The 26,890-nt window shown below is 38.4% G+C and overlaps 1 protein-coding gene across 1 annotated transcript in view; it reads left to right on the top strand.

Moving 5' to 3' along the window:
• Positions 1–26,890, top strand: part of LOC139688025 (major facilitator superfamily domain-containing protein 6-like) — a 131,253-nt gene that overhangs the window by 55,156 nt on the left and 49,207 nt on the right. The window contains exons 2-3 of the mRNA XM_071585428.1: positions 4,978–5,113; positions 25,828–25,982. Of these exons, the coding sequence (XP_071441529.1) occupies positions 4,978–5,113; positions 25,828–25,982 (291 nt within the window). The remainder of the gene's footprint in view (positions 1–4,977; positions 5,114–25,827; positions 25,983–26,890) is intronic.

Raw genomic sequence — 26,890 nt, 5'->3', positions numbered from 1 at the left:
CTCTCATGATTCGAATAAACCTGATCTTTTTTCTTACCGAGCTTACTTGCTCAGTCGTACACGGTCGAACTCTCCTCGCAGACTTGCTGTGCATTCTAAACGTATGCAGTGACTCGATCCAGGAAAGAAAAGCGAGGAAAAAATAGAGAAAGCTTCAGTTACCTAACTAACGTTTCCCGGATTGACTTTGGTAGTTGTTTTGGGCTTTTTCTCGCAATATTTTCCCATCAAAGGTCTGACATTCGATTGTGGAGATATCGTAGCAACTGTCAGGAAAGAGAGAACCCTTCAAAATCGTAGTCTGAGCCATAGCGAAAGCAACGATTCCATTTTCACTGCGTGGATTTGAGAGAAATGACAATATCGAAGTTAAGAAAACGGTGAAAACTCTATTAATGGTGTAACCGTGGAGTACTTTCCGAGCTAAATTTCTGTCTAATGCATTTATTAATGGCTTCAGCTAAACCTCGGAGAGAATAATTGGTCTGATGGTACGAATATTATGAGAGATAAAAACGGTCACCTAATTAGAAAGTCTTGCCCATATAACAAGCCAGCTTTAAGGGTAAATGAACGTTCAGAGGTTGGTATGTCGTGCCTGGGATGACATCAATCATTGTATCACCCCTGTACGACCCATGCCCTTTCATGTCTCTTTCCGTATTTCTGGCTAAAGAAATTTTCTATTCCGCTTTAAAGAAATTTTTAATCGTAATTCACAGTGATATCGGAAAAATTTAATGACTTTTGTTAATCTTTATTGTTTCTATCACTGCCATATGTACCTTTGTGTTTGTAAGCGTAAGTGCATAGGAGAGATGTATAAAAGTAGAGATTGACGGTACATGTAAAATTTTGTTATCTGTAATAGATATAACTAGAATCTGTAGTTAATAACGAAGTTCACATACCTCTACAATCTCATTACAACTGAGTTTATCTGTAATGTGGAAACAATGAGATTACACGCAACGAACTACTTTATTAAGTTGGGCTTATTATGGTTTTTGAACGTCATGAACAATCCATTACACGCATTTTATTTGAATTTTCTATTCACATAGATTGTACTCAATACGTACTTGCGCCTTCTATTATGAATTTTCCTGAGTAAACCCGAAAAAGTCAACAGTACGCTGGCATGAAAATTATGTCACACTTATCATGACAAGATCCTCCAATTAAAGGAAAACATCACGCCTCAATGGAGTTTTCTAGCGCGCGGTGAACCTAAATAGAAGTCAGTTATTCAAATCAGGAAAAGCTTCCAATGAAGCATTCAGATGATGTAATCGGGGGAAATCCGGTGACGCCAAGTCCCTTATTTGACCCCATGGTTTCCATTTATCCCAGTACTTTTGTCAGATACGGGTAGTCCGGATACACTGAAAAAAAACAGGATGAAAAGGTTTGAAAGGTGAGCGGAAGTGGGAAGAGAAAAGTCGATTGGGTCCTGAGGAAGCTGTGCCATCGACCGGACACTCTGAACCTAATTCTTCGCATCAGCCAATGCAAATATTTTCCGTCTCTTTGAACTGGTCCGTTCGCGTGTTTCGGAGACAAAAATTTTCGCACATATTTCTTTATGCGTAATTCTCCGCAATTCTCTCCTATCATCAAGGTTACGAATTTGAAGAACCCATTAATCCATTCATTTGCAAAACACTTCGTGATTTAAATTCTAACATTGCGATTTTCGACGCTCTGGGCTGCATGATTGTAAAATTTGAGCCATCTTTTTTATTTACTGTGCTCTTAAATATGGGGGTTTTAATTACATGAGAGAGCTAGTTAATATGATTATATATTTTTAAAAAACACATAAATTTTAGACACATGTATTATATTATAAATATAATGTATTTTTTAAAATAAATGTAATTGTAATAAATGTAAATTGTTATATATTATATTATTGTAAATTATATATAAATATTATAATAATTATTGATGAGAGGAATCCGAAATTTTAAAGTTTTTGAATTTTGCAAGCAATTTAGTTGCTATAAGAAATGCTAATTGATACACTTCGAGTGATTGTTACATTGTGAATGGATTAATAATCTTAAATTAGAGATACAACAATATATTTCCAAAGTTTCATTAATGTTTTGTGATCGATGTCCTAAGAAAAAATGTCCTGTATATTCTAGGTAGCAAAGATTGTCCCCGGGTTAATTAAACCGGCGAAGAAAGCTAGAGGGAATGTTACACACTTTGCGATGGAGTCACTTTACGTCTTTATCTTCGTGAGTGCCGTGCAAAGGAAGTAACAGTTCTAATTGCCCACTACCCAGTCCTGTTATCTGGGTTATAAAAGCATTTGTAAGCTACGGAAAAATTGAAAAAATGTTGAAAATTTTTATGTAGGAGAAATTACAGGTATTGATGCAGTATGCATATTAAAAAAATGGCAAAAACACGATGCCGTTCATATCGTCGAGTGTAGTTAAAAATTATAATGCAGAAGTTTTGTGATTGAAATTCATTACGCCTTTCCTTGAGCGTCGGTCGATCATAAATTAAACACCGTAATTTTCAGTTTTATGTTTGAAATCTTCAAGTAGTCGTATATAGGGATTATGGGACTAGCGGAAAGTAAATATGAACTTTTAAACCTCCAAAAGAACTTCCGAAAACTATCCCAAATTTCTATGACGTTTCGAAATCCTGCTGGCAAATGGTGAGACGGTACAAATATTTCTTTGACCACTATTAACCAGTATCCCATTCTGCAGCCACCTCCTTTCCAGTTTATTTTGTTATGGGAGGCGACCGACAGCTAAGGTCATTTATGGATGGGAAAGGAAGGGTGGAAAGAAACCCAGCGCCGGCATTAGCCTACTCCAGTCGAGAAGCACCAAAGGCTCCGCTGTTTAACGTCCCATCCGACGGACGTCGTGCTCACTCTAAGTGCTTTTCACAAAGTACCTCAGGTAGGGAGCGGGATACCACTGGAAAATATCTGCCGCCTTCGGGGTTCGAACCAGGGGCCCTCTCGGTGAGAAGCCTGTATGTTAGCCACCGCACCATCCTGATCCCCTACTTTCCAGAAATCGGAAAGAGTGCTGGGACATATTGTTCAAATTTAGTAAAATTAAAAAAAAATATGTTTCGATGTTAAAAAAATTGAATATGCATTTTATTTTAATTTTAACATTCAAGTAATAAAAATGTTCACACCTTCTGACACTTAAATAGGGCGAACATTTTATTTCAGCGATGAAGTCCTTGACTGCAATAAACTGGGACAATGAATTAATGAAGAATATATTTGGTCGATGTAAAGGCATATCCTTCTAAGGAAATCCAAAACTGCTACAATAGCGTTTTCTTTTACTCTCCTACTCCATTGCCAAACCGTTATACCTGTATGTGGACAGATACGCCGGTGAAAGAGTGAGAATACGCTGAGTCGGCGCGAAGCCTAAGAAAACATGACTAGAAAGTAAACATTGAGTTTGAGCGAAAGATTTTGTCTGGGTGAATTTTATTTTTAGGAATCGTGAGCATACTGCTGCGAACTGCACAAAAATGCACAGCATTTTTTGCTCTCGGCTAAACACATCAGAGCTGTTGATCTATTACTTGGGAGCGTGAGCAGGGAAAAGGGCCCAAAATTTTAATTCTAGTTCAAATGTACTTTGTTCAATCAGATTTAGTCATTGGATATGTTCATGTTCAAATGTATTTGTTACGTTACAATCAATTTGAACATTTTAAAGCAAAACCTTTTAGGATGCTTTGAGGTTATTTTAGAACGCTTACACTCGTGGATATTTCACCAGAATACATATGACGAAGATTTAGGTAGTAATGTGCGTCACAAACATCGTTTTTTCGCGTCAAGCTTATTATTCCCCACCCAATCCATTACCCATGTACGCAATATAGTTCGATCATTTTGTTAAGACCGTTTTCTATTACCGATATCTAAATTTAATTACCTTTTCCTTTAATTTAAAAATTAGAACGCGATAATTACAAAAAAGAAAATATCATTGCCACATTTTGAAAATAAATTTCAAATTTGTGATTCAAAATTCAACTATGAAATGTTTAGCGTCAAAGTTCAAATATCACAAAAAAATATTTAATCTAAATTAATAAGTACAAATAAAACCTATTTAAACCATAAATTAATCAATTATTCTTGGCCGTTATGTGTCCATTTTGATCGTCGAAGAATTACGCGGCTAGCCTCCAAATTATTGCTATCCATCACCATATCAATTTATCTTTAAAACATATAAGGGATGAAATTCCATCAGACAGAAGTCAGTATGACTATTCCCTCATGTAAGTCATTGATCGCCTGCCTCACCCCAACCGTGAGAATATGCTCTAGACTCGCCCCCGTGAGGAGCACGGTCTCTGTTTACTGCGCGGTGTCTGTTGAAAAAAAAGAGCCACATCCAGCCAGTGCATGCATTAGGAAAAGCAGCTTTCGTTACAAGTTTTTTATAATTTGTAATTACAATAATTACTAGAAAATTTGCAACTTTTTAAATCAATTCCAATGAAATTGGTCAAGCCTTTAAAATACTCTAATAATGTGTCATTACACCTGTAGTCACTAAATTCTTCCTTCTTGCCTTTAACAATGTTGCATTATATCGAACGAAATATATCGATAACTCTACCGATTTAAGTAACAGAGAATAACAACAGTTACATTTTATTATACACCTGGTGATGTTTGAAAAATATCGCTACTAATTTGGATTTTGCAGTGCCGTTCTTCTCTATCCTTTCACGATGAAAGAATTCCGCCAAGTCGAGCCTGAAACTATTTCTTAACTCTTCCAATTTCTCCGATGGCAGAAATTGAGAAATATATGTTGATGTGTATTTGAGATTAGTCAATAACTTATGTCGATACATCTTTGCTATCCCTTTGTGTATGGCGTCACGCCATTCTCCCTCCATAATTGACCCTCCATTCATTATTTCCCCTTCTTTCTTCTCTCCCCGCAGATGAAGGTGGCAATGGGTGCAGCGGAGGGCAGCGGGGCGCTGGACGCCCTGGTGCGCTTCATGCGGCGCGTGTCCGACGACTTCCGACACAAGGAGCTCATGCCCATCAAAGTGCTCTTCTTCGTGCAATCCTCGAGTAAGTAAGGCGCGAGGCGCTTGGGAGGGAGGGAAAAGACGTCACCGGTGTTCGCTACGAACAGACACTACTTATACTGGTAGTTTACGCCAGAATTAAAAGCCAGTACATTCATATGTTATGAAAAATTCACTAACTTAATCAAAACTACTGGTACCCGAAAATTGCCTGCATCTTAATCAATTATCCTCAACACAAGAGCAATGTTCTAAGAGCAATCAGTCCTAAGATCGGTTTGACTCTGTTCTCCACATAAGTATCCGACCATCCTTTTGATATTACAACGTGCGAAAGTCATGTGATTTTGGCACTCATACCTGTGAATGATAAAACAACGTAACTTCTGATAAAACGAAGCATTTTTTCGGGTTTTTCCGGATACTGTGAAATGATAGCTCTATGGCTATGGCCCCCTTTCGTGGCTATGGCCCCCTTTCGTGGCTATGGCCCTCTTTCAAAAAGGAACTAATTAGAGCTATCCGACGTTCGTGGCGTTTCTTCTATAAAAGTTACTGGCGATAGTCATGCGTAAAATGACAAAAAGGACAGTCTTATACAAGCCTTCTTTTCATAAAAAAGAACATTTTTTGTCATCATAAATTGTATTTTATTTGGAGGAGAAATATTCAAGAATGATCGATTTCGTTTAATAATTTAGCCCTTCATTTTTTTCATTACAAATTTTATTTATGAACATCCTTGATTCATGTAGCTTATGTATAAAATCACTATGTCAATTACCTGAGGACTACAAGTAGGGCACGCACGAAGACTTCAAAATATAGTCTGAAAAAGATGGGTAGAAGTACTTGCTGTGAATACTCCCTTAGGAGTGCATGCAACGGAGACAAAGGAATAAGCCTCGCGTGTAGTTAGCATCTTGACCTTTCCTGGGCTGGAGATCGTGACTAAGAGAGTTCCATGCCGAAAACTCAAGAGGATGGCTTCCCCTTCATTTGCCTCCCCTAACCCCGCAAAGATGACATATTGCAAAAAAATTTTTTAACGGAATAAAATTGTAAAAATCATTCTTTTTTACGGCATTTCTTTTTTTAAAAAATGAATGGTTGCGCTGCGATCAAGACAAAATAATTATTTGAGGTATCCCTTTTCTGACCGGTAATCTCTTGCTCGAACCAACGCTGGTTCATCACATGGGATCTCTTGATATTTCTGCATTTCGATAGAGTACATCTATTCGTCGGATGAGGTTTACCCGTCATTGATTATGTACATTTTTGAGTGAAAAATTCATGTAAATGACCACCTTGAATTGTGACTCATCTACATCTACATAATACCTCGCAAGCCGCCGCAAGGGCTTGTGGCGGGGGGTGTTAGGTCACCAACCGCAAAAAGGAACAATACCACATGCAAAACTACAACATGGAAAATTACACCCACAGCAACGCACGCACTCATGCAAAAATCCCTTCATCCAACACTCATGAAAACACATATACCATAAATCAACAAACAACTGTACCCCAGGATGCAGCACGAAAGCCATCCAACAACAAGCAAGCCAGGACACAACAAGCAAGAATGCGAAACTCCACCACCTCATGGATATGCAGCACAAAAAACTCTACCCCCCGAGGAGACTGTGAAAGGGAATGCGACCCAGCGTTGCAGGTAGCAAGAATTTCCCCCCGCGGAGAGGGGCGAGGGACCGAAAGGGAGACTTAAAAACAGATGAACTACTAATGAGGTCATTCGGAAAGAATGAGTTTTGATTTTCGTTTTGTGGGGGATGATCAAAAGTTGTTCCACGAATCTTAATTAAACGAGCAAGAGAAAAAATTGTTCTGAAATACTCAAATGCACAAATAAGTTCCGAGAAATCTCACGCAGGTTCTCCCTCGACTACACAAAAATTCCTAGCGTCTACCTTAGATCTCGTTTTTAGAAAACCAGTGACCAATCCTTAGATAAATACAATAGAAATAAAGGCCTTTGGTATTCATTTGCAAGAGGTAGCAACAATGCAAGGAATATCTAATAGGGAGCGTTGTTCTATCACGCGACAGTTAAAAATATTCAATGAGCACCATCAAAACACCCGGAAACCCTCGCTATAGTGGGGCAATTGAGAACATTTTTCCGATGATAATTTATTGATAACAATATTTTCGGCTTGTGATATTAAGTACAAGAAAGTGAGTGGATATTACTTTATTTTACTGAATAAACTGTTTGTCTATACATGAATTTTTCGTGTTTAATAGAAATGTCAAATGATGAACAGCATTCGGAAATGTTCTCGCTCACGTTTATCATATTTCACAGGTACCTGTTCAGTTAAGGTTTTCATAATACCCGTACCCATCATTGTTTTCCATCATTGAAAATCAAAAAATAATTGCTGCATACTTTGATTGTGCGAAGGTTAGTTAACGTGCATTATCAAGTGCGTGGAGTCTGATTGGACCATTTTTTCGTGACTTACTGGGGTGGACTTCTTTTTTCGTCCTTTTTCTGCGCTGCGGCTACTACTCCAGTTAGTCCTAATGTAATTTGCGCTTTTGCCAGCAGTCGCGCTTGCAATGAATCATGATGAACACGAACTTGGTCCCGTTTCTCAAAGCTGAGAATCAATTTACGAGGCCTATGAAAAGAGTCGCAAATATAACATGCAGCATCTCAACCGCGTCTACTCTGAAAAGCAGGCTCGTAGAGTGCGGGTTCATATTTGTTTCTAGAAACGGTGTTCGAAACTCGCAAATTAATAGCTAAAACTCTCTCATCGGGATCTGTCAATCAGATTTCCGACTTTTTTTCAAAATCCTTCCCCACCCATAGTAATCGCGAATTTCTGATGAGGTCAAGTAATACCCAAAGCAGAGATTCGATCGTGTTAGAGAGAAGCCCTCTAGGGTTTGGAAGGGTCTTGGAAGAGTACTGGTGATTTTGGTCAGGTTCCGACCATTTCGGGAAAGGCGTTTGGCATGACTCATGACGTGAAAATAGGAAATGGACGTTGACCATGAACGGCCTGCACGTGATACTCGTGTTATTTTCTTTTGAATGGTACTTTGAGTCAAATTAAGCTTTGAAACAATCGTTTTCGTCACACTGGCTCTTCAGGGTCATTGGTGTAACCAAGGTCGAAGCGATTTCGCAGAAAAATACTTTGGTAGCATGTCGGGTACTTGGGACTACTTGCGCATGCGCACTTAATTACATTCAGCCTTCCGTCAGTGTTCATCAACCGCCATGTTTCCTGAAAGTCATAATTTTATCGTGACGTTCCTTGAAAAGGGATGATTTCAATCGTCGAGATCATTTAATAGGACCTATTTTCACTCCATCAAAGTTGCACGGAATATAATTATTAAGATTGCGGAAAGAATTTAATTAATATCTAACTCTTGATCTGAGTGTACTCTGTCCGACATTCACCAAGAACCCATGTATAAAAACGATAATTTTGAAACCAATTCGTTGTGCGATTATCGTACAGGCACACCCACACATACACTCACGCATGAACATATCATTCAAACGAAAGAGCGCTTGCCATAAAAAACACAGAGAAACACATAATTTAGGACACTCACACGTATTCCAAATTTTCCGCAGCCAAACCACCTTCCTCTGGGGAAATAAGTCTTGCCCAGCTTCTTTCCTCAGAGGAAGGTGGTTTGGCTTCCGAAAATTTGAAATACTTTTGAGTGCCATTTTGTATGTGTTTCTCTGTGCTTTTGTTGGCTATCTTTATCTCGCTCCTTCGTTTGAATTTTTATTAAGATCCGTGAGACTTCCATGCAAAATACATACTATATGTATATATATATATATATAGTATGTATCTTATATATGAATAAATAATATATATGTATATATACATAAATATGTATCCATTTTTTATACATTTCTACAGATATAATATGTATAAATATATAATATTATTATATTATGTATTCTTTATATGTATATATATATATATATATATATATATATATATATATATATATATATAGAGAGAGAGAGAGAGAGAGAGAGAGAGAGAGAGATAAGATAATAATTACTTTTCTTTCTAACGAAACGCCTGATTTCATGACTAACTTGGAACTCTCAGCCATATCTTGTTTCTTAAAACCTGGTTTGCGCAATCTTATCGGATTTCTGTGGAAGGTTATCTTGAGGAAGCGCATTGTTGGCTTTAAGACTAAGTGTCAGATTCACGCTCAATTTCGGTTCAATTAGACTCCGACACGAAGGAGCCCAACGTAGATCACGGGATGGTGTGACCACTGCTTATAAATTTTAGAACTGACGCTCAATTTAACACCTCCTTTGGGTAGTTCATGGAACGCGGAGCAGCTTAACATTCTCATGATTTTGAAATCACGAAAAAGGGAATTTAATCGTCCTATTATATATGAGGTCAGGTACAATCGGATGCTTGTTTGCAATTTTCCCTGAGAAACGTCTATTCACCAGAAATCGAAACAAAAAAAGAGAATAGGAATTTTGGACCGCATCCAGAGATTTAAGGACATGGATATGTAATTTGATTTAATGAAACTTGCATTTGTATTTTTTTATTGCTGGAAGTGACATGCTCCTTAACATGCCAAAGTTTTGCGAAGTATTTAACAGGGTCATACTATAGTCACCTATGATGGCTAAACCATTGCTGATAAATAAATCCCACCTCCGAAGAAAAACACCATCTTTTATTTTCCATAACTTAACAGAAATACTGCGATAAAATTCAAATTGCATTGGTAAGGCTTTAAAATGACACATTTACTCTTATTAACATTTTAAACGGTAAGGACTAGCGATGGGTCAGTGACCGCACTAGTACCCCCATAAAAAAATTAATATGTTTTCATGGCTACGCCAGACGTATATTGAATAAGTAAAGATGTGATTCTTTTTTGAAGAATTGTTTCCGCAAAACTGTAAATTGAATAACCATGTTTATAAGTTAAAATAACCATGCAAAGGAATTATTCTTGGTTGCTCCAACAGCTTAATTTTTTAAATTTATTTCTCTTTTTATCTTGCTGATTGATTGATGTTAATGAGATGGGGATTTTCTTGTTTTTGGAAAGAGGATTACTTGGGACTTGTGTACCACCTGACACTGTCTATCTGCACATGTGGATTTTAATTAAATGAAAACATAATTAATGAAAAATGATAACTAACATTAAACAGGGGGCAAATACGTTTCTACTGAAAGTTAAACATTGAATTTAAAGAAAAAAATCTGTTTACGGTTTGTACGAGATAGCAAATATAGTTTTCATGCTAATATTGATAAATGCATTATAATGTTTAAGAATATTAATTGCCATTGCCTGATATCTCAGTGCAAAATATTTTGCAGGAACAAAATTTTCTGCGTTTGTCGTCACTGCTAGTCAAGATTAAGGTAGATGGATTTAACATTGATCCTAAATTCATTCAAAATCGGATCTGTCTATGCCAGTCGGCATTAACGGACAATACTGTGAGGCATAAGTCAACAATAATTCTTTTCCAATTTTCACTCAACAAAATTTCCATAAATTAAGACTAAAAAAAAAGAGTTGACTAAGACTCAATGACTGAGTGGCTATGAGGAATCATTACCTAATCGTAATGAAATCGATTAATGATAAGATTAGTATATGCGGAAGAGAGGAAAGCTAATTGGAATTAGGTCGGTGACGTGGCAAATGCAAAATCGCTTCATAGCCCTAATTACCTTCATTGAGCAGATTCAATTTAACTATTCCTACAAGTATGGGGAATCGGCCTACGAGGTCGAAAAAAGAAAATAAAATTTTCGGACGCTGTTTCTCATCCAGTCACATGGCTGATTTATGTTTTCGGTGAAACATTAGGACTGAACAAAAAGCTGGTATGAAAAAACAATTCCATGACGCCTTTCATCATGGAGATAACCTCTAGCCAAATACGTCAATCCCCTTGCACCATCTTCCGCCGCGACCAATTTGAATACTAAAACTTCATTCTTAAATTTAATGCACAGAAATGTGTTTATACGTATTTGAATTAAGATACTTGAGTAATAATTGCGATTTCATTCATTTTGATTCTCAGTATACGTATTTGTATACTAAAAATGGCTTCTCGATCAAATTGGAGTATTTTTAGTAGTATTTCAATGATAGATATATTATTCAAAAGTACGTTTTCATTTTAATGTGATACCAATGTATCACATTGAAATGAAAACATAATTTTTTCGAATATTCGATGTTTTCAGGCTTAACTTTGTGGAAATCCATTATCGCTAAAGTAAAAAATATAATGTATCTTTTCACCAAATGTTTTTGGTGGAAAAAACCAGAGGAAGACGCCGATGCTTTGAAACTAGTTGTACCGAGTGAAAAATTGGGTGGAAAGATATATTGTTTTTTTTACTTCAGCAATACATTCGCACAAAAACACGCTAAATCCTTTGCGTGTATCTAATCCTTTTACAGTCATTCAGTCCTTACTTCGTATTCTCTGTCGCCGTTCATAACGTTTTCCCTCCCTCTTCCCAGTTTTTTTTAACTCTTCCCTCGATCACTCCTTTCAATATTCATTTTCCTCTCTCTTTGTGTCCTCCGACCACATTTTCCACCTTTTTCGAATTTCTAATAACTTCTTACCTTTCCTATCATGTATAGAACACTCGTGACCGCTTGCTCGCTTGCCTTCCTCTCCACCCATCCTATTCCCTCATTCCTTCTCCGTAAGTCCATCTCAGAAGCCTTTAGTCTACTCTCATTTTCTTGCTGCCTTGAGTGCGTTTTTGAGAGACTACACTTATTTGCTCGAAGTTAAAATCATCAATCCTTTCATATTAGTGGACTATAATTACTCCAACGCCACCATCCTCCTAAACTTCACTCAATTTAATTTTTAATTTGTGCTCCCAACTTCTTATGAATTTCATTACTGTCTTTTTAGAATAACTTTCTAACTACCTTCAGCTCATTCGTCTTGGAGTAATTCGGCGATACGCTTCAATCTCGTAATGACTGCAATATCTCGATCGGCTGGCTAACTAAACTTGGATCATCCCAAAAATTACTTCATCAGCTCCTCCTCTCCTATCATACCTGCGCCCATCCATACCATGCCTCTCTTCTCATTCCTTTCGTAGTTATATTAAGTTAAAAGGGTGCGGGTGATGACGGGCAACCCTATGCTACTTCCCTGTCTATAATTTTCCGTTCTATCCCATTAAGCGGTTAAGGTTGGGTCAGATTAAGGTTTCGATTTATTCTCCTATCGCTCCAGTATACCATGTTTTATTTTTTCTAAAGACAAAAAGATCAACTCTACTCTTTTGAACTCCTTGAAAATTCTCCTGACAATTTTCACTCGATCAGATTTACATTCTTTTCCATTAATATTCCTATTCAATTCCTCCCAACGTTCTTGAGTTCACCTAGCCTTACCAAAACCAAATTAACTTTCACATATTTGCTCGTTTATGTTGATTTCCGACCTTATATCGATGATTCTTCCGACTTCCTTTTTCACGCGTATCGAAGGTTTAAACTTATCAAAAGAAGCCTTCCGGCAATAATTACTCTCTTCTCAAAATTACATCGAATTTCCCTTATAGACTCTTTCGTCTATGCATTCGTCAACATTTGAGTGATACTCTTCTTGTATTATTTATTCCAAATGCCTTGTTCACTTTTACACTTACATCCTGTACTGCCTCTTCTATCTCGTTAAGGTAATATTTGTGGAGGCAAAGCTATCCTTTGTACACTGCTTTCCCAGTCTATCAAATATAACTAAATATAATTCACTCTGCTCTTTTCATAGTTTTCCTCTCTCGTCACTCAAAGAGTCCCTGTCGCCTTCCCTTTCGCCCCATTGAAATCCTTTTTATCTCCTTGCAGAGTGCTTCCAATTTTCGCATCCTCTTAAATTTCTAAAAATACCTTGCTTTTTCGTCCGCGTTTCCTTCTTTCCATTAGTTTCTCGTCTTGGTTCATTATTAGAATCCTTGTAAATTCTTCTTCTCTCTTCACTTGATTTCTCCTAAGATTTGATGCCTTCCTTACTGTTCCCAGCTCCTTAGACTCGCATTATATGATTATTCTTATTTCTCTCTTTCTGTTCCAATTGAAGGGCTCTGAATTACACTCCCTCCCGTTCCACTTTAAATTGCCATTTCATTATTGCTGCCAGGCTGAACCTTGAGTAGAGTTAATGTGATGGAGGACCAAAATGTATTTTTTCAATTCAATTACGAGAGCATAAATAAATGTTTTTTATTCTCATCAGTATTTTTCATTTAATGACATTTGATGGGCAATTGCGATTATCAATAAAAACATGTCGGCCGGGGAAGACTTGCGTAAACATTTCGTTTCAACCCTCGCCTCAAACGTGGAAGTTTCGCTCTTGTTAGAGGTTTTTTCCGTGAACAGAGTAAACGTTGGAACATGAGTTCAGCAGTCGGAGTACGTGTATCTTAAGAGCTCAATTACCATCTCCTTTCGTTTCAAATTCTTCGTTTCTCCGTCGGCATTTTTGTCTTTAAGATCGGGCCTAATGAGCTGTTTCCGAACGAGTCGCTCGCCTTTCGTTGTTGATTCATCGATGAAAAACATACCACGCGGTATTGGAAAACTGAGCCACTTTCTCGCCTTATTAAGTTTTCCCGACTCGAGACAAAAAAATAAACCGCGGAGAAAACGTATTTTTTTATATAGTTAATGCTCTCGTGTTCGCCACTGATAGTTCTCGAGGGAAATTGGCCCACCCGTTCAACCGCAGCTCGCCTCAGCGCCGATCGTTCGGCGAGTGCCCAAATCAGCCGTTATCGCTCAACTCCGATTATTCATCGCATCTGGGCCGTTATCTCCATGCTAAGAAGATGCGCGAGGGCATGTTTCCGCTGCGAACAAACCACGGAGTTGTCAACAGTCTCCGTGATTCAGCAAAACGCGGAGGGAATGCTTTCGCAGTCATCTTACTCGGGAGCGCTGGCTCGCAGGTCATTCCCACCGCTTGGGCAAGGTCAGGGAGTGGGAGGAGGAAGGGGAGTGAAGCACTCCCGATGGAGAATCGGTCGGGTGGCGAGACGGTTCATCATCGTCTTACAATTTGATCAAAATGAGCGTACGCACAGATCTAGATCTTCTAAGTACAGTCAACTTAGCGGGCGGCTTTTCAGTCGGCCTTGAGGCAATAAAGCTTCTGTTAGTTGTATCCTGGTAGTGGTCTCAGTCTTAAACAATTGGGGTGTCGTGTGAAAAGGATTTGGCATTAAATAAAAGTAATATTTAGTGATAAATATTTATTAGCATGACCGTATTTTTGTTATTTAGCTTCGTCTTCTGCTCTCGCCAATTTAAGGAAGTGTCGGTTTTGTAAGACTTATTGGGAATATTTCAAACGGAAGGTTTCGTAATTCTGCCGGTTTATAACTATCACAGTCATGATATGGCCGAAATGCTGACTGACTATAATGCGCAACGTTTCCCATACGTGTTGCTAAACGTAAAAACTATGCAAACCTGAGTTTGTTCGTAAAGAAAAAGCCTAATCCGATTTCAATGAAAAAATCATTATTGGCACCTTTTGAGTTAAATGGTTACAAGAACAGTTTTCTTCGATGTTATCAAAGTGATGTTATTGGGACGAGAAAGTGGAAAACAGTCTAATCTTTAAGTCTGAGAGGCAACACCAAATTCATATGGGGATTTATTGATTGTGCGTTTCGTTGACCCCTAGAGCTGTACTGACGGGATCAATGACAACAGCTCCTCTTAGGGTCACCAATGCCAGATAAGTCGTAAGAGCCCGGCGAAAGGTCGTTCGCGCAGCATCTGTTCGTCAGTTAGGCTGCTAAATAGGACACCAGTGGGGCAGACATTTGAGTTATGGGTTCCCGTTAAAAAACCCTATCGAGGAAGGCAACGGAAAACCACCCCATTAATTTTCCCACGAAACAATGATGGACATAGATCTGAGCATGGGACTATGGGACGTGACTTTATAGGCCGTGTGTCATGTCTGGCAGCGGGAGCGGCAAGGCTTCCGCGGTCGTCATCGCACGAAATACCTGCAAAGCGAAAGCGACAGTAGCAGCGCAGAAGACACGGAAGAGGACCAAACCAGTTAAAAAAGAAATTTTGAATGTTAGCGGCTATGTTGAGGATAGGGAAATACTAAGAGGGAGGTGAAGAGCGGATATATAGATATTTAAGATCTGTGCAATTCACCTAAAATCCGGGGTTTAAACATGAGTGTTTACATGTACAGGGTACACCTGCCTTTCACCCGTGAAAGGCAGGGATACCTTGTACCGATATCACGGACCCTATTAATGTTGTTCAATTTAAGGCTTCGCCTTGACTTAAACAACATTTCCCCGACTCCAATATCCTCTTTCTAACTATATTTTATAGAACTCCTTCCTCCAGTCAAATGCTAATTGTTTTAAAAATATACTTTCAGATTATCTTCAGTACTTTTCTTGCTATCTTTTAGCTAATTTTTAACTACGTAAATTGTAAATAACCTTTGTCCTAAAAGTTGCATATGCGCCCGCTCAAATCCATTTTCAGCCATTATCATGAATATTTGCAGTAATAATACCAGATAAATTATAAAGGATAAATTATTTCAGATCAACGCATTCAGATAACTTATATTGAATGACTAATTTACCCTGAGCGACTCTTACTTGATTCTGTACAATAAACAATTAGAGAAGACCGCAGGCAGAAGGAATCCCTTGAGTTTACTCCTAAAAGATTCAACATTAAATAAAATTAATATTTTGTTATAAATATTTAGTAATATGACCGTATTCATTATTTGACTTTGTCTTTTCCCCTCGTCGAATTATGGAAGTGTCGAGTTTTTACGGCTATAGGGAATAATATCTTTACGAAAAAAATTGCATTAACAATAAACATTGGGGCTTATATAGCATGTCAAAAGGGTTATTGCAAGTAATAATTGTGTTGCGTGGCGGTCGTATAAATTGGTGTTAGGCCTCAATCTACTACAATGCAACAGTTGCAGAGTGATGCATATTAGTAAATGACTCCGTCAAAAAGTTACTGTCGCGACATCTCCCGCAATTTCTTGTAATTTCACTCAATCTACTATTTATAGCTTCATACAGAGTTACAGGAAAGAAATGGAGATATCCTAGGATTACGAAGTTATGTTTTACAGTACGCGCAAAGAAAAAAGTATGAATGCCATTGCCATTTCCGGTTAATCCCTTAAGTATCTCGTAATGCTTAAACTTGTATATGTGTATCCCCAAAGCCTCCAATTCGTGTATGGAAATTAATTCAAGAAGCAATGTACAGGGATGCGGCATGAAAAGGGTTTCTGAGAAATTTTACTAGGATGTTCATTTTAAGTTGTTGCTAATTTTTAGTTTTCTCCCAGGAAAAGTCTCCAGATCAAATATTTCTGGCTCCAAATTGTTTCGGATTATACTCGTCTTATCGTAAATACAAGCTTTGCCCATATTGGGTGATTGAACTTCATATAGGAACCTATCCGCTCTCAACGTCTTCAGAAATTTCGATCTAGAATAACAGTTCCATATTTTGAGTTTTTATTTCTAATGTTATAATGTCATGAATTTTCTTAGTAAATATATTTAGAACTTTCATGCAAGTGTCCTAAGACAATTTGTGTGGATGTCGATCAAATAGTTCGTTTCGTTTGATTCTTGTCCCAAATTTTATAAGAATTTTATTTAAGGAATATGAAGACAAATTAGACGACTTTTTTGGCATTTGTCCACTAAATGCACGTCTGTTTCATGCAGAAGACCTACAATTTGAAATATATGGTAAACGATGATAACTCAATTCTATATATTTTTGAAATTTTACACCGAATTAAAAATTTAATTTTTCTAGCGCAGTTCTTCTAAATTCCATTCCAATCTGAAAAAAAGATTTTGGTATTTCTGATTCAACTCTTCCATAGTAATTTTTAGGAAGTCGAGTTGCCATCATTCGTGAAGCTCTTTGAAGTCACGTTCACATTTGTGAAGCTCTTTCAAATTTTCACGGACGAATTTTATTTCTTAAACTGCATCATTATTGAAAAAGGTGTCTAAAAATAACCAACGATTCTTAAACTTTATATCGTTTTCATCAGTATAGGTTTAATTAAATCCATTTATGTTAACATTCCCACAAATACGGCATATCTACGGAATGAAATATAAAGATTTAGTGAAATTTGTTCCCTGATGATGACGTTCACGACGTCGAAACCTGGGTCGTGTTTATTAAATAAAGTGTGCGGAATTACGAAGTCAATTATTTCATTTAATTTCAATAAGATTTAACAAGTTTCCCTGAGAGACAGCCGTATCACATACCATGCAATGTTACGATCGACACCAAAAGGTGGAAGAGAGACGAGCGAAGCTTATTCAATAAGATTCGTGACCTTCCTTGCTCCTTAGCATATATTATTTTCTTCAGCGCATTGACGTGGCAGGTCCATATTCGTGGGTCAACTAAATGAAACAAAATGAATCTGAAGATAATGGGAGCCCCCTTATACGTGTGTACGTGCACCCTCCTGTATCGGCCCATATACTTCGTCATCGACGCAACCAGAAGCCAAAACATCGTACCTACACCTAAAATATGTTACGTCACTGGGGTCAATTTAATAATGGTTAATGAAATTGACACGATGGCGTCTCTTTGCTTTCCCCTGACAGTGCAATTTGGAAAGCATTGAATGAATCCTTTAGGCGGTGTCTGTTCCTCGGTCGTACCGAAAACAAGCAAACGCGGTGTCGGCCTTGACGTCAGCTGTTTTCTTTCTTTGCAACGCCTTTGAAACTTCCATTGGACCATGGCTGCCGCTGCCACGGTTTTATCCATTTCCAAGGATTGTTCACTGAAAAATCTAGAGATTTCCCTCATTGACGGTTGATCGAGCACAAACGAAACGTAATTTTATTTTCGTTGTTTAATTGCCTAGGCCAATATATTCCACATTTGTTACTCTAGAATAACAGTGAATGTTACCCCATAATAACAGTAATAACAGTTAATGTTAGCTGCTCGCATGCAACTATCTCAGAGGAACACCCCTTCGTTGGAGTTTTACCGCATGAAAGTGCATGGTTTAAATTGTTCGAGACACAAATATAAATCAATGGTGGCCACACAGTCGGGGAATGAATAGGGAAATCGAGGAAAAGTCTGAGATTACTCAACTTCTTCAAAAAGTGGGGAAAAATGTGGAGAAGGGCTGGAAGTTTTTTAATAAAAAAAGCCGGGAATTAGTCATTAGAACGATCTATCTTTTTGCTGTGATAAAATTTCCTTTTTGCCGTATAAAATCGTGCGTTCAGGCACTAGCGAAAACTCGGCAACGTCAATAAAATAAGGTTATCCGCTTACTTATACTTAATAGGCATAATAGAATAATAGTATCCTACTCTTGGCACAATAGGGCAATGAATTATTTGCGGGGAAAATTGAAAAGGGTTTTTTTCTACGAAAACCAGTATATCCTATGATCCCGTTTCTCGAATAGCTTCCTCGTTGTGGTATAAAGACCCGTTATATAGATCGTCACCAAACCCTGAAAGTCAAGCGTTGAGTAAACGAATTGTTGGGAGATATTGTCTTGATCACATGGCAAATATTTATTGGAAAAATATGTATGTATAATGTATATATATCTAAAGTAATTTTTCGGGTTCCAGGTCTTCCTGGGAAACCATAACCGGCACAGGGAAAGGAACTGGCCTCCCTATCCTGATGTGTGAATTTCACACGCCGTCGGGCTTAGTACTGGGTGAACTCTACCATCACCTACTAAACCGACCTTCGGGTTGATTACTGTGTCTATGGTTTATATATATATATATATATAAATATATGTCTTTAGAGTAGGATGTGGGGTTGTGTTTTGTTAGGAGATATTTATTTGGTAGTTTTGTCCATCCAAAATCTCCCTTAACCGATAGATTACCTAACTAATAAGATATATGTGAGTGCGTGTTTATATTATATATATATATATATATATATATATATATATATATATATACATATATATATAAATATATAAATATATATATACATATATATATATACATATATATACACACACACCTATATATTAGTTCCAGTTTTAATCGGATTTTAAAGGAAAATAATGCATCACAGTGGTCAATGTGAGCATGGACGAAAAAATTCATAACGTCCTTTATAAGGAATGTTTCGTACTTTATATATTTATCGTGAAATTTGAGGAGCCTTAATGTTTTGTACCTTTAATACGTCATATTGCCGCTTGTTTGTCTGGATTTCTACAAATACGGTATTGTTGCCATGAATACAACGGGTAGATCTTGTAATCAAATCAGCAAGCGTTTTCTTAGGGAAAAACAGCCTCAATCCAGTCATCATCATGGAGGCAAAGTAAACGAACTGTGGGATGAAACTTCAGCACGATCACAATTTTTTTAACTCTACACAAACATCGGTTTCGGTTACATCGAATCTACTATTCGACTCTTGACGAAGTCTATTCTCAGCTAGGCTTTTGGTCGTGGCATCCCTGTGCACATTTTTAGCCCATCAGAATACAGACTTACATCCAGGCTTGCCGCTCGCGGGAACCAATTCCGGATCCGGCTGTGGGGAAAAAAAATGAAATGACTCCAAACTGGTTCCATGATCTGCCGATCTCCGCAGTTGCGTAGCTAAGCTATGTTCAGAGATTTCCCATCATGCGACACATTTGCGGTGGTGTTGCTGTGTCTATTTCCTTTGCGTCGCAATGCAGTAGGCGAGATATGACGTCGATATGGCGAACAAGATGAGATAATCGATTCTCAATGCCGACAATATACTCGAAACTTATCCGAAAACGAAGATATTTACGATATTAACTTATTAAAAAAGATGGTGGTATTCTTTATGCATGTTTAGTGAAAAGAGTGAACGATCCATCTTATGATATTGCAAAGTGGCTATAAGGTGGTACGATGAGATGGTCAATGCTCAATGTCGACAATATATGTAGTCAATACCTACACGCCACCGAATATGTTTATGGTATGACCTCGGCACAGAAATTCGATCGGTAATTTTGATACATATAGAAAATCTAATCTTATGAGATTGCAGAGAGGAGACAGTAGGTACATAAGGACGCTATTATGCCATATGGATACTATTTTACCAGGTTCACTATAAATTACCGACTCGTGGTCACTCCTAAATTCAATACTGCCCTCGTGTCCTTCACCAACGCTCCCCATCTCTCTTCATAGTCACAGCAAAATCAATGAAGCTCTTATAATAATCCCATTTTCGTGTATGAAAGTTCATAGATTTATGTTTAAACCATTCAGCCCAGACAAATGTTCCTTTTTCCATTCACACGCCTGAGTTTTCTCCTCTCTCATTCGCTTATGACCAGCTATACCTGCGGCATCCCGTCGAAACCCACCATAATCATTCAAGCCACTTAATATTATTCTTCTTTTACTTGAGTCGGAATCTGTCAAACCTTCTCTCAATATTCCCCATAACCCATCCTTCTCTGTCTGGGTCAATATCATTCGATCAATGTTCATTCCAGCAATCTATTCATGAATTAGAACCTCCGAACTTCTCGTTAACTTTAAGCAGTGATGAAAGGTAGGGGTTATACAAGGTCACCGGCCTTTGCCACGCACACCCTGAGTAGAGTACCGTTTTTGTTTCCCTGCAAACAAACAGGGTACTCTACCGGTCAGTTTTGGTAAATTTGCGCAATAATTCCACGCGGGAAACCAATAGTAAGACCAGTAATATCCCGGGACCGTTTTTGGTATTCTAAACAGACAAGTATCCCACTGAATGAACTGCCATGATACTCAGCATGCCGTTCCCTGTGCCCCACGTCTAGGATAGGATACACAGTGCACCGTGAAGCGTGCGCGTCTTCGTTAAGGGCGAAATTAGGATGAGCAGTTCCTCTCATACATTTAACCATTTACGTTACCAAAGACCCAAGCCTGAACGAGGACTCCAACCCGCGGCCTCTTGGTTAGTAGATGAGCGTACTACTCACCCGGCTACTCAGTTCGGCGGGATGAGGTAATGTCAGTCGGGGTGAATAGGTATCCATACAAACTATCGATATTTCGGTATGATATTTTGTGTATGAGATACGATTTATTATTTTTGTTATCAAATCAAAATTTTTCATTGGGATATTACAATGGTTCAATTAGTGAACTGGGACATTTTCCGCGCTTTGACTAGAACTGCTCATTTTGTGCGTTTCTCTGTCGGCGGAATAGCAAAGTCGAAGACGGCAGTGCAAAAACCGGTGAGGAAGTAGATGGGAAAGAAAACAGTGGGAAAGACGTGTTTGAAACGTTGTGTGCTAACAGTGGAAGATACCATTTATCGGATGGCGTTACAACTTACTTAACTGGCTTTAAAATTCCTCCCTCATCAATTTCATTTGGAGTTAATTTTTCATTCAAAAATTATCTTCGTCAATCGCTTTAAATCTTCTCTCTCCATATTTCCTCTCTTCTGTTCCTTCCAAAGTAATCCCCATCAGTCCGCCTCCTCTCGGGACTTGCTCCGTGCATTTCGTCATCATTTCGTCTCGTTAAGCCTCATGCCTTCTGAACACTAATTACATGAAAACCACATAACATTAAAACAGATTATGAGAAACATTGGCTAATGAGAAATGGAGGCAAAGTCCACTCTGACTTTCAATGTTAAATTTTCCAATGCACTTTTATTCAGTCGTACACGAAAGACAACTCCAAAAAGTAATTTGGTAGGGATTGGATACTCAGGAAATAAGAAGAATGGTGGAGAGAAACACGGCAGGCTACTCTTTCTAGAAATCCACCAAGAGACCCACAATATAACGCTCCATCCGACGGATGGCGTACTCTTAGTCCTCTCCAGATAGCACCGCAAGTAGGAATGCGAATACCAATGAAAAATTCAGCCACCACTGAGATTCGAACCCTCGGGGTAGGAAGACAGTACATCAGCCACCTCTCCACCTTGAAAGATGAATTCCTTTCGAAATAATGAGTTAACGGCACAGCATTAACGCAGACGCCGGGGAATTACCAAAATTTTTATATCTGCAAATCCTCCTCACACGCCTTTCATCATTAAAAAGAGTAAACGTAAAACTGCATCATCAATAAAACGAGCACCCTGAAAATTACAAGAATTTTAACTGCGTAGAGACGTCTGTCTAACTGCGGCAGTCCTTTGGCGGGATGAATGTAATTCCTTTAAACAGGTTTCGTCGTTTAAAAATTGTTTTAAATGTTCACGGACTAAATCGAAACCAGTCGGTAATTTGTCACTGCCTTTCTACCGTCCTCGACTAAAAAGAGAAATGCATGGGGCTATCATGCGGTGATTTAAAATCTTTTGCGTCATCTTTCTAATGAGCATCGAAGACTCGAGGGGAAACACGATTGAAATTTTAATGGTGTCGGAACATGCCAAACGATACATTTTACTGTCGCCTCTCATTGCCCAAAATGCGGAACAGTAAATTAATCACGGGTTGAATTAACGAATTAAAAAAACCTGAACCAATTTCTTTCAATGGGTCGGGGAAATCTACGTACAAGTTCCGATCGCGTGCACGGCAATAAGACTCGGAAGAACTCGACCCAGTCGGGCGGAGAAATTTCGTCCATTGTCACGCGAGAACGACGCGAACCTCTTAACGAAGAGTAAGAGAGGAGAAAGCAAAACACGTCTGCGACAACTGTTTTGTTTTTGGTACCTAGTGCCCCCATTATGTGGACGCTACACGCACAGGTCAAACGGGGCAATGTTTAGAAAACATGAGAGTACGGAAAATTTTAAAACTTTCAAGAGGGTTTGGGAAGAGGGACATTAGGAGAAATCATTGCCTAAGGCAACTAACTGCCTGACCTTTCGTGACGAGTATTTTGGCAAACGAAAAACACGCTGGACGAGATTTGAGGAATGTGTAGGAATTAGCAACTACAAAAAAAACTATAAAAATTGACACCGTCAAGCCCATGTTCCCTGCACGGAAAACGGTGAATTAAACTGTGCTTGATTGTTAATTCGAACTTCTAATTGAATCTCACGATTTGAAACACTACGCGAGGTTGGTTTTCCTCAGATTTTCCTTTGTTGGAAATAATTCACAAATCCGTTTCCGGGTGCGTACGCGCAAGGACTTGGACCTTAATATTTGTTTCCTTTTGCTTTTGAGAAATAACAAAGGATCAAAATAGTTAGTAGTTAGTTAATATCTTATAACGGCGTCAAATTTGAGCAATAAGAGCTCCTAAGTGCCAAAATCATAGAAGAATAAATTGCCTCTTTTCCTTCCGTAAAAGTTAAAGGTGGGTGCTAATACGTGCAAATAATAGACACGCAGACGGACATCCGATGAAATTATGCACGGAGTTTGTTTATATCTCATTAAGGGCGATTTAAAACTAAAAGTGACGTGACAAAAATAATATATTTCTTGGGAAAAGTAATATAATTCTAAAGTCAATGTGTTATATGCTATCTCAAATATTATAATCTTAATTAATCAAACATGCCGATTGGATAAAATACAGACGCATATAAAAAAACTGTTGAGAGGAATTTACGTCAGCCTTGTTTCGAATTATAATTGTTTTTTTTTCAATTTAATCGATTTTAATGGCTATTTCTGACTTTTGCCTGTTCATAACTTGGACTTGTCATGGTAGTTCCTTACACGTTCCAAACTGCCTATGGATTGCGTAACATTAAAAATTACTTCAATTAATCGACAGCAATTGAAGACTCAAAAGTTGGACACCAGTTATAGAGGAGAAATGATTGGTTTGAGGTTGTTAGAATATATTGTTTTTTATTACTCGATTACAATTTTAGGTTACTCGCATGCATTATTTTACTGACATTTATAAAACCAGCAGTAAATAGTGGCTCGCATCGTTCACTTCAATTAATAAATGTTCCAAAAATTTTCAAAAGACATGTTAACGGAATCATGCAGATTATGGAGGTGAAGTTATCCATCAGTTACATACAGTTAGACGTAACCGGAATACTCTCTTTCATCTCAAATTTGTGATTTCCTGCGGCAAAGTGAATGCCTTATTGCCTATAAAAAGGGATTAAGGGACATTGTCGAGATATGCCATGTGATCTTTATGAATTTAAAAAAATTAATTTTATACACGATTACATATTGTCGAATACACAGTTTCAACGTTGACATATTTTCAAGACATGACCTATTTAGATAATGACGTAATTTACAAATATAATTTCCATAAACTTATGAAATAGCCATATTAGATACCATTACTATTTAGGCCCCTTGGTGAGTACCGTAGCAGCTGAAGGGCACGGGTTCGAATCCCGAACTCGGCATGGCCGTATAGACGCTGGTTTCAGTCCGTGTAGATTTATGGAGCGACTTGACCTCATCCGTCGATAAAGTGAAAGTGTGCTGATTTCAAATGGATTATTTTCCAATCCTTTGCACAAATTTCATTCCCACAATGTGCAAAGTCATCTTTGATTACGCACAGCTTCAATATATTTTGAAATCACGGTTACCATCCAATGATAATATTTCGAATTTTTAGACGTTGCGAAATTAAAACTTTCCCGTGGGCATTTGTTGAAAGTGAAGTAGACCAAACTTGTGAAATTTTTATTAAGTCAATGCTGACCAAGACAAACTATTTAGAGGAGAACCATATCGCTCACCTCACTGTGCCATATCAGAATTTCCACTTAATGTGACAGTTGGTAAAATATTGAGGCAAAATGCTTCATTTTTTTCATCGTCATCAGACTTCTTGTAGGAGAATGTAATGAGAAAGTAAGTCATTTCTTCTTTGTAATTCCTTATTTGGAATTTGAGGTGACCATTTGGGATCAGTCGAGTCAGGCGTCAGTTAAGAAATTGGATTAATTTCAAATATGACTCTTTGAAAAAGTTACGTAAACGATCTACGCATGTTGGGGGTTAATAGAGAAACGGAATGAAATTGAGGTCCCATCAAAACCAAAGAGCACAGTTCAGGCAAGGTGGCTTACTGGTAAGATTAAGGGGTCTTCACACCTCTTCGACGTAGCCAGTCCACCCGGATGTTAGGAGATAAATATTGTCGCCAAGATCAGTTCACTCTTGAACACTATTTCTTCCCTCTTTTAGTCCACTATCAACTAAATCACAGTTCAAGGTATAACAGCGAATATCTTGCACCCTGCGAACTGTCGCAAGGTGCAAGATAGAAGGTTGGACAAGGAATCTTAAAGGGACAACAATCATTAAAATGTTCATTTGGATGAATGTGATGTTCTCGTAAGTGGAATTTATGCCAGGTTGCATTTATATTCTTCAAACATTGTTTTTTTGGGTTACTGAGCTTTTTTATCATATTTTCACTGAGCTCTTTAATAATTATCGCACCTTTTCGGTTTCTCTGCGTGATTTATTGTTCTCTCCGGGGTTTTGCGTCCCATACTGAGCTTGGATACACTTTGCTCCTCGATGTATATTAATTTAACGACTTCATTGGGGCGAGATTGAGACTTTACAGTCCCTATTTCCACCTAACCTCTGCATATTACATTTAAGGCAATTACAAACACCCAAGGATGTTGAGGTGTGATTTATGGTTAAGTGTGGAGTTGGACGTGGCATTTTTCTCTGATGGGTCACCGCTTCTTCCTCGCCCGCAGCCCTCTTCGTTCTCTATCCTTTCCTGACGATCCACATGAAAGAGCTGGGCATCGGTGTGCAGGAAGCCGCCGCCATGAACGCCCTCTCCCCGTTCATCGCCGTCCTCATGCCGCCGCTCGCCGGACTGGTCGCCGACAGGATCGGGAACTTCAGGGTAAGAGCGCCCCACTCCACAGTTCGCAGTAAGCGGCCGGCAAACGTCCTGCCCAATTTGAATCCGTGTAATGTCAGCCCTGGGGTCCCCAGGCCAGGAGGGGAGTGGAGAGAAAATGGCATGAGGCCCTTTCTTGTCTGCTGGCTTTCCATACCGAGAGCCCGTTTTTGAATCCCGTCAGTGTAATAGAATGTTTAAAAGGTATCCCAATCCCAACCTGGGGACCATGCGAAAATCAATTAAAGTGCAGTAATGAGTCAGTCAAATTGGACGTTAAATTCGATGACCTCTTGGCGCCTTTCATTAAGAGTAGGCTAATGGCGACGCAAACTTCCCTCCTCCCTTCTCCTCCATTCTTTTAAAATCATAGCTTTGCCCAATTCCCTCCACCTATCCCTAATGGCCCAAATGATCTCAGCAGTCGGTCTCCTATCCCAGTAACTGATATCCGCTAGAGTTCATGAGACGGAGCCTGATTGGATGAGAATTGGATTGACATGGGAATTGGCGAGACGGCCGATTCATAGCAACGAGGCGTCGAGACATCCACTATTTAAGAGGTGGACGGTCGATCGTTTGATTTAAATGCATCCTACCCTAAAACCCTCCACGAAGGCGTGTGGCAGGGGGGTTTCAGGTTACATTATGGTGATTTGTAACTGCTGGCATTCGGTATCATTTTATCCTCGAAAAATTCGAATTGTCTCGCTTGATTATGCTGTTTTGGTCACGAATTATTGGAGAGAAATAGGAATCCCCACATCTCCACCAAGAAGTTTAAGTAAATTGACTGGAATGGGCATATTGGAAACAGGTATTCCTTTTTCTTATTAACTGCTAAAACGCCACTACGGTACAGGTATAATGTATCATTACTTTATATAATTATTCTCATTAAGTCAAAGTTA

This window comes from Hetaerina americana, unplaced genomic scaffold, assembly GCF_022747635.1.
Source record: "Hetaerina americana unplaced genomic scaffold, ioHetAmer1.1.p SCAF_2, whole genome shotgun sequence".
Classification (NCBI taxonomy): Eukaryota; Metazoa; Arthropoda; class Insecta; order Odonata; family Calopterygidae; genus Hetaerina; species Hetaerina americana.
The sequence above is the reverse complement of the archived record's forward strand: the minus strand, read 5'-3'. Positions and strand labels throughout refer to the sequence as shown.